This window comes from Chondrus crispus, genomic scaffold (assembly GCF_000350225.1).
Source record: "Chondrus crispus Stackhouse genomic scaffold, scaffold_185, whole genome shotgun sequence".
NCBI lineage: Eukaryota > Rhodophyta > Florideophyceae > Gigartinales > Gigartinaceae > Chondrus > Chondrus crispus.
The window spans coordinates 67,776-76,729 of record NW_005179064.1 but is presented as its reverse complement, the minus strand read 5'-3'; the positions used below and the strand labels follow the sequence as shown (position 1 = coordinate 76,729).

General features: G+C 51.8%; 2 protein-coding genes; both read left to right on the top strand.

Moving 5' to 3' along the window:
- Window positions 1–613: 613 nt before the first annotated feature.
- Window positions 614–2,321, top strand: CHC_T00003311001 (hypothetical protein). XM_005714742.1 is given in 2 exon segments: window positions 614–1,879; window positions 1,880–2,321. 1 exon segment carries the CDS (start codon window positions 614–616, stop codon window positions 1,877–1,879), a length of 1,266 nt encoding a protein of 421 aa, XP_005714799.1. The 3' UTR covers window positions 1,880–2,321.
- Window positions 2,322–8,279: 5,958 nt separating this feature from the next.
- The window catches only part of CHC_T00003310001 (hypothetical protein), a 1,746-nt gene continuing 1,071 nt past the window's right edge, over window positions 8,280–8,954 (top strand). The window contains exons 1-2 of the mRNA XM_005714741.1: window positions 8,280–8,307; window positions 8,471–8,954. The exon at window positions 8,471–8,954 is cut by the window's right edge and continues 379 nt beyond it. Coding sequence (XP_005714798.1) covers window positions 8,280–8,307; window positions 8,471–8,954 — 512 coding nt within the window. The remainder of the gene's footprint in view (window positions 8,308–8,470) is intronic.

Below are 8,954 nucleotides of genomic sequence, written 5' to 3'. Positions count from 1 at the left end.
CATGCGCGCGGACCTCCGCAAGGCCCTCACGCTGATCCGCCGCTCGCCGTCCGTGCGCCGCTACCTGCTGGACGCGTCCTCCGCCGACGCCGACGTGCGCCTGCTCGTCACCCCGCGCCCGGCCTTCACCATCGTCACGGAGGAGGAGCAGGTCGGCGCGCTGCAGGGCTGCATCTCCCTGCGCTACCTCGGCGTCCCGGCCTTCGCCCACTCGTCCGGCCTCTCCGGCGGCGCCGTCGTCACGTCGTACGCCGCCCGCACCCACCCGCTGCACGCCCCGCAGTTCATGTCCGACGTCCGCGTCGGCCGCTACGTGCGCGACGAGGCCACGGGCGAGTGGTGCATCGTCACGCGCAACCTGCGCGACCGCCTCACCCGCCTGCAATACGTGCGCGTCAGCAACCGCCTGCAGCGCGAGCGCATCTGCCTCACGTGCTCGTCGGACCTCTTTGACGCGGGCCAGTTTCTGAAGAGCGTCCTCTTCAAGTGCCATGACACTGAGTGGCGCCAGTGCCCTACGTGCGCCGCCCCGTCCTCGGCGAGTTGCACTTGCGTGTCGCTTAACCTCCCGCAGCGCCAGAGCACTGGACTCGCCGCGGCCGCCGGCGCCGTCATGAGGGAGGGGCCTGCTAAGTGGTATGGAAAAGTCCGCGTTACCGTCGTTAACACGCTCCATGAGAAAAACCTCTGCGATATTGATGCCTGTATGGACGTCAGAGCTACGTACGAGCCCTCCATGGACTCGGCCCTCGCCGCTGATATGCAGCGTCTCGCCATCTTTGAGAAGGTCTCCGACTGTGCCATTGTCCCGGCCCCGCTGTCGACTCGCAGCATCGCCGAACCCCAGCCGTCTCCTGCGTCGGACGAGCATCAGGCCCGCATCATCTCCAGCTCGCTTTCTGATGTCTCCGTGCAAACCCCGCCCGACGTGGCCGCCGACCCGCTCGCTGAGTCGGAGAACCCCAGCTCGGGCGATGACTACTTCATCAACGCTCAATTCTACGCCCCTCAAGAAGCCCCCGTGGTCGAAGACCCCTTTATGCCTTCCATCCAGCGTTACGAAATTCCGGAATTTCTCGAGAGTGCTATGCTGCCCGCGGATCCCAGCACCCTTCCTGGCGGCATTGAGCTTTGCATGGATGGCATGGATATCGAAGAGGACTGGGACGCCTTACTCCGTCATGAGAAGGAAACAAGCCCATCTACCACCTCATCCATCATTACCGAAAGCTATGTCGATTCGGACCAAAAGGTGCCACAACCTCATTACCTCGGTGAGCATCAGTCGCAGCACTTGCAACAGCTCCACCCTTCTAAGACTCACCCGGAGACTGCCCACAATCTCTCGTCTTCGCATTCTCACCCGCTGCCAAATGCTTCACCGATCCAATCCCACTTTCAACCGCCATCATTTCGTCAGTTTCCGTGGCAACAGCAACTCTCGCCGACAGGTGTCCTAATGCCGCCGGTGGCCCCGGTTCAGTCCCCCGTTGTGCCCAAAGAGGAAGCCGTGCTCAGCGCTGAACCCATGGAAATGAAGCCCCAGTTTCCTCACCGTGGCGTCACTCTAGCTCCACGCCCCGCAGGAATGGCTGCCTGTTCAGATGGATTCATCTGGCAGATGGGAAGTTCGACCACGAATAATCCTATCCTGCAAGCTCGTCTCGATGCTATGGAGAAGGAAAGAAAGGCAGAAGAGCGGCGCAAGAAGAACAGACAGGCAGCAGCTCGCTCAAATGCAAGGAAGAAAAGCATCATGGACGGCTACAAATCGGAAATAAAAGCCGGCCAAGCTCGCATCGCTCAGCTACGCAGGCACGAACTTGAGCTCAAACAGCAGAATCAAGCTCTTAAGCGTCAAGTGGACACGTCCCATTAGGACTCGGTATGGGTTTGCTGCTACAAACCCACATTTCACCTTTGCGGTGCACAGGGTGCACCGCCGTTTTGAACAAGGCACTTTTTTGATTTTTTCGTCACCCCACTATGAATTCGTATTCGCAATTTTGCTTTTCACGCGGAGGTCTAGCTGGAATGTAGCAACAAACGCAGATCGAGTGCAATGGAGGACCCACGCACACAACGCCACCAAAATCCCTCCTAGCCGCACTCACACCAACCAGAGGCACAATTGAAAGTCTCATATGTATGTACAAAAACTGACAGATGCGCTCACAACTCTGTCCCAGCTGCGCAAAATTGTACATAGAGAACTTATTTGCGTTTGTTTATATATCTATTCAGCTGGACAACCTAGAACTCGGCTCCGTTTGTAAAGTAACTCCGTTCTAACTCTGCCGCATTCGCCGGTGGCGCTCTTACATGCCCGCGTTCCGTTGGCCCAAAAAGACTTCTCATAGAGCACTTGGATGAGTGTGACGGTAAGAACAAATGCCTCAACTTCCCCTTCGGAGAGTCGCGCGAGAAGACATCTTAGTGTTCCCTTTGCGTCTGAGATAGGGTTACTCGAGCCCCGTAACTCAAATCATGCGAGATTTCAATTTCTACATGCTATAAATAGCAACTCATGTGACTGCCCCGGATATCGGTGCAAACCCATGAACAGGAGTCTCAATAACCACGGAGAGAAGATTATCGAAGTCCAGTCATCAGTGCGCGCTCTCTCTCTCTCTCTCTCGCTCCTCGAAGGCAATGCAGCAATAAACAGAGAGGGAACATGTTTTGGGAACTGCAGACAGGCACGCTGTCGATCAGACTACAAGAACGATACCGCTACTCATGTAGAGGCTCTTAATGTTAAGTTCGCGAGGGTCAGAACTGCGTAGCAGTCCATACGTCAGTTGCCTTAGAGCAACAGACCTAGACGGGCTACGCTGGAGATCAAAGTGTTCAAGAGAAGGTGGCACTTGGTGAAGTTCACGTGAGCTTCTGGTGTGTCAAGTCTGCGCATAAAGTAAGATGTTACGTATATTTCAGGAAGTGCTTTGCTAAATACAATAATTTGGTACAGTATCTCAACGCACTATGTCTTCTCCAAGAATGATTTGCAACTTTGTTCTGATAAAATTATCTTTGCTGACGCGCACCAAACGTCCACATAAAAGTTAATATTGGTGCTCTTCAGGGTACACGAGTGATCGGAGCCAAAGATTTTCCTGACGTAGTCGGACGTCCTTTTCCCGCAGCTCGACTTCAATCTGTCGAAGTGTCGCCAGTTCTTTCTTCCTAGCCTCTCTTTCGAGTTTCTTCTTGTAGTTGCTCCTCCTTGCTGCAGCACGGTTGTTCTCTCTCCGAATCATTTGCTTACGAATTATAATCCGATCGTCTTTGTCGTCGTCGTCATTGTGGAACCTTTTCTCCAAAGCTTCTGAGCAACTGCTATCTAAGTCTTCACTCACATCAAAACGATTAGTCAAATAATTACAGTAGTCTCTCCTTATTTGTAAACTAGAAGTCGACAACAAAGAGGGTGAAGCATAAGCAGGACGACCCGGGATTTCTGCTGTAGAGACTTTTTCTGTCTCTAAATGGTCTTCATGGCTGTGCTGCGGCTTTTGTGATGCGATAGATGGCGGAAGTGACGGAAAGTCGGATGAAAAGTCCCACATTTCAACTGGGCATCCAGAAAGTGCCTGATGATGGGCTTGATTTCCTGACATTTGCACGTATGCTTGAAGGCACGCCATGGAGACTTGGTCGCGCAAACTTTGGTCAACATCTCGGAAAGACATTCCTTGTCTTGTTGTGTGAAAGTTGGGAGAATTGAGAGGTGTGGGAATGATGTGGGAATACTGGCGCAAAGGAAACTCGGTCGAGCTTTCTGGGATGTGTGCTTTTGAATATCGGAGAGAAGCAGTGTGCCTGCTGAAGCGATTGCGAATCTTAAATTCTCGCGGGTTGCGCATACAGAAGAGCGGCAGACTCTTGGTTTCATAAATGGATCTGATATAAATAAACCAACTGGTGTTGAACGGATGGGTGTCACTCTGTGACTACTTGTCAAGTTGAAAGTAGATGCAATTGCCACTGTCGACTCGACTATGGCTAAAACACCTGTGAAAGAAATATGAGAAGGTATTGATCTGACCAGCCATGAATCCCAAGAGTGTCTTGCAGTTATTTGTTGCTTATATCATGTATACGCGGGATGTGATTCTTGGAAAGGGGCTGCTACTTGTTGCTCCATATGTTTTTGTTGGTATTGCGAAATTGTTTTCTGCGTGGAGAGCCAGTTGTCAGTGCCCTGATGCCCCTCTCTGCAATTCCTGCAAAGAAATTGGAGGCCCATGCATCCTCATATGTTTCCCACCCGTCCTGTTGTCATCGGGTGACTATGCAAGTGTGCAGGAGGGGTGGACGAGCACGAAAGAAACTATTTATAGCAGCCGTTTCCTGAGCGTATGTCAGCTCATGCATGTGCACTGCATCCGGTATTTGAAGTCATGATGTTCAGGTCGCATGTATATTGTTACGAAGGCTTGTAGCCGGGCCAATTCTTGAAAGGCATTATGAGTGACGTCCGCACCAGTTCAGAACGCTTCTATATGCGCACAGTCCACTCTCATGCTACGCTTTGCATTCCGGAAAACGGCGATGACTATGGTGAAAACGTCGTGAAACGGATAATCGACGCTCGGACAACGTCGATGCAAGCTCTGTGGAATACCGATGGGGACCCCTCAAAATATTTTTAAATAAAGTTTTATTCTGAAATGGTCATGAGAAATCGTAATATCCTTGAGAAAATGCTGGAAACAGCCAAAATTTAACCATACAATCCGTGCGGATTCGAGGCAAGAGGTGGGAAAAAACTGTAAACAGGGAATAAAAATCAAGTTTTTTCGATAATTGAAGTGTGCTTGTTTTATCATACAGTACAACCCTGCTACAAGACTCAAGCTGCAGTCAAGCTTGCTACAAACCCTGTACCGGGTTCGCTGTGTTTAAGCAAGAAGGTGCGAAGAGACGGCGAAGGGCAACCAGGGAGAACCCGCGAAGAGACGTGGTGCTGTATCTAACTACTGTACTGTACAGTACTTCGAAGTAGTGGACTCCCTAAAAACATTTTGATTTGCGACCAGCATTGAGATTTCCCATTTTTCCTGTCCACGCCGGATGTCATGTTGCTAAGGGTTACTAACGCCCTTCGCACAGGCACAGTATACTGTATGTATGTGTATGAAAACTCCATCGAAGCGGCCCGTTTCATGCAAAAATGAAATCACTCAAACTGTACATGAGCTACAGGTGACAAGATTGCTTGTTCGCTGTCCGCATTCATACCGTACTGGTCCATTCAATTCCGCAGTGAACGAAGTGGGCGTGGGCTTGCGTGCCACAAGTGCAATCTCTTCGGCAGAGGATAATAACGAAGTTTGACCGCATGAAATTAAATTGAGGAAGGAGCGCTCTCGAGACAAATGGTTTCTTGCCGTCTCGCTCAATACTGTACTGCGGTACTGTACTGTATTGTTGACTAATCTCGTGATAAGTATTGTAGAAGTGCATGTTGCATACACTTCTGTTGCTTGGTCACAGTTGAAGTGAAGCTGCAAAACAATGCTACTGACTTGCTCTCAATGGCTCCATCGGCTCCCGACGACGTGAGGCTCTAGTGAGGATGAATCAGTTTTTATTTCTTCATTTCTATCAGCGTTCCACAATACAGCACTATGAGCAGCGTCTGGATACCGCCTAACCGTCCTCTCTTCACATACGAGACACCGGCTGCACCTATTTCGAGTGGCACAAGTGCGATGTCGACTCGAGGTCAAGTTGTGCCACACGACTGGCCCTCAAGCAGGGCTAGTAGTGTTGCGCTCACCCTGAGACGGGGATTCAGAATGCGCTTTCTTACCTAGCATCCTCCTAAGGATATCACTGGTGACGGTAGCGCCTGTAAAAATGTCGAACACACTCGGTTGCTTTGTTGGTCTGGCCATGGGGCGACAGTACAAGCTTGTTGCACAAGAAGTCGGATGCGTGAAGCAAACAAAGGATCATACTGTATCTATCAACTGCTTTCAATCGGACATTACTCCCCGGTCGACAGTGTCTAAGAATAGTCCTCCCTAAAAATAAGTGACCAGTGTATGGAAGAGCGATTACAGTTCTTCGCAGCATGCCATCTTTCCTGACACTTGTTGTGATGTGTGGGCCCGCACTACGCATAGTGGACGCCGCTGTGAGCTCAGCGCACAGCGTTTGTTGCATGGAAGAGTTGATCATCTCTTCGACATACGCACAAAAATGCAAATCGTCGACCGCTTCTAATTCATCAAACACACTCAGCGATTGCCGTCTTTTTACCTCTAGTGGCGGATTGTGTGATCAACGAGCGCACGCTTGATTTTTGAAAAGGACGCTTACCCTTCGAAGGGTATATGCGAGTTGTTCAAATGCTGACGTCGCTAAAATCTCGAAATCTCGCCTCACGATCTGAAAATCCAAAAGTGCAATGCTCGCCGTGCTTCACAGTTTCTGTTTTGGAGAAAGAGAAACCCTCTAGTGTGGCACAACCTCGTATTTCTCGCCATGTAGGGCCGGCGGCGCTGCGAAGCTTTTGACGCCAAGTCTAAAATCTCCCCCAGCGACGAAAGAGGAAAGGCGGCAGGGGTCTACTATGTTCGTGCGGACGGCCAGCACAGCTCCCTGACTCGTCACGTTGTTGCCACAATTTGAAGCACGGTGGCAGTATTTCCATCGGCGTATTCCTCCACCCGCGACAATGCTCGACTCTAAAAGGGCTGGGAGTGAGAGTGTAGAAGTGCAGGGGTGATGTTCGGGTCGTCCGCGATGGCAAGAAACCGGTGCGGGCCGAAGACGCGTTGCTTACAGCGCCTCTCCTGGTTGATGGATGCTTGCGCAGTGCAGAATTACAAGAGCCGGGCTACCGCACGTTCCGTCGTGTACTGCACGTGATTCGGGTCTCAAGATGGTGAACGTTGTCGCCGGAGGCTATTTTTAGTGCGTAGGCGGAGAGAAGCGTTGCTGTACGTAGAATGACACGCAGCAACCTTCGCCGGGCGAACAGGCATTGGGCAGTAACGCTCAGACTCTGAGCGTCAGAGTGCTGAATCGCAGTCATGCAAAAATGCGGCTCTTCGTGTTCGAGAGGGCGGTACGCAGGGTAACGCTCATCCGGCGGGGGGAGATGAATAGGCTGTAAGCTCTCTTACATACAACCTCCATTTCAACAGGTGAATGAAAGCATACAGAGCATTGTGTTTAGTTCTTCTTCAGTAAAGTTTACGTGTACCGTCGGAAGGTAGGTCCTGACTCAGGACCTGCCTCAGGACTCCTGAGGCACCAGTGCTCTCGCTTCTCGCCGTACAAGTGTACGCTTCTCGCCGTACAAGTGTACGATTTCTTGTTTCCGAACCCACCCACCGGGCCGCTCTATACAGTATCTGTGATGTTCTGTATAAGACCACGACATCCTCTCGATGAATGATATTTGAATACCGCACAACCCCCATGCTTAGCGTCAGTTCAAATGACGCAACTGACTCTGATGAGATGGAGTGTGTGACTCGAACCGCTCGCATTCTTGCCGTGAGGGTCAAGTCTCATGATAATCCACTGCTTTCCTGGAATTCCACGTTACGGCCAAATATATGAAGGAATTGATGTTTCTCAAGAGACATCCTCGCTGCATAGAATGCCTGTGAAACGAATTGAAAGCTCGCATGACAATTTTGCAATGCTTAGAAACAAGAGGATGGCGGACAGAGAGGTCATGGATGTACGGTATTGTTGATTGTGAAAGCCTGTAAGCTGCAGGCTTGAAGACTCGTTTGCAATCTGCGCTTCGACGTCGATTCCCTCTTATTGAACCGCGATTCAGAGACATTGAGACGGCACCACAAACCTGTTGCAGGTGCAAACTCCGCCATGGAGAGGACGTGTGAAGAATACATTTGCTGCAAGCGTTTGAAGAGAGTGGTAAAATAGCCGCCCGGCCACTTTGTCGCCCGCGATATGAGGTATGACAGAGTTGTCGTTGTTGTGCGTCTTCTACCGTACTATTGTACAGTCAACGTTGCCCGGGTGCGATGAAAACAAGTCACAAGTCCTGAAGAAACTGAAAACGGCACGCCTTCGTTGCTGAGTTCAATGAAATGTTGCCTGCTGTCGTCCAGTAAATCGCCGGACCAAAACAGTGGCGCCAGAAGGGGGGGTGGGGGTGGGGGTGGGGGGGGGGGATGGGGGAAATTAGGAGATGACGACGCCACGTAACGATGGTAACACAGTGCCGAAGGTGTGCGAATTCTAAGAAATAAGCCAAATTTACTCTTGTTGGGAGACGACATCATAGTATGATATATCATACATGCACGAAGCCATGTACGTGTAGGGACAACCCTGTGTAGCACCTGCTACCCCCCGCCCGAATGATGCCCGTCCTTCGCTATACCATTGGCCCCCCCTTGAAAGTTAGATAAATAAACTCACACACAGCGGTAGCTGTAAGCCCGCAACAAGCAAACCCAAATATCTCGCTGATGAGATTGCTGCCCCACTTGTGCATCATTAGTGCACACTTTAATCAGTCGCCTTCCACTCCGCTTTTCACTTCGTGTCTTATGCCATCTTGATCCCCACCCCATCCACCATCAATTTCTCCATTTCGAAACAAGCACAACCCCCTGCCATAAACACCCGCGCCATCAACCCCCAAGTCCAACCCCCTCCCTCGGCTCTAACTCCCCACCACTCCGCCAGCCACCCCTCCACCCCCTCCACGCCCAACCCACGCACCCGTCCCCCGACCCCCTCCCCCCCCTCCATGCCTCGTCCACCGCTCCTGTACCTTCCCTCCATCTCCCCCTTCGCCGCCCCGCTCCGCGCCCTCCCCTGCCGCCGCGTGATGGCGTACACCTGCTCCGCGTCGACGAACGCCGCCCTGGTAGACAACCTGCTCACGGCCCGTCTCATCCGCACGCCGCGCGTGGAGGCCGCCATGCGCGGCGTCGACCGCAGCCTCTTCGTCC

What these genes read in the sequence shown, in the direction of transcription:
- CHC_T00003311001 (XM_005714742.1), top strand. Translation starts at nt 614, where the DNA reads ATGAGGGAGGGGCCTGCTAAGTGGTATGGAAAAGTCCGCGTTACCGTC.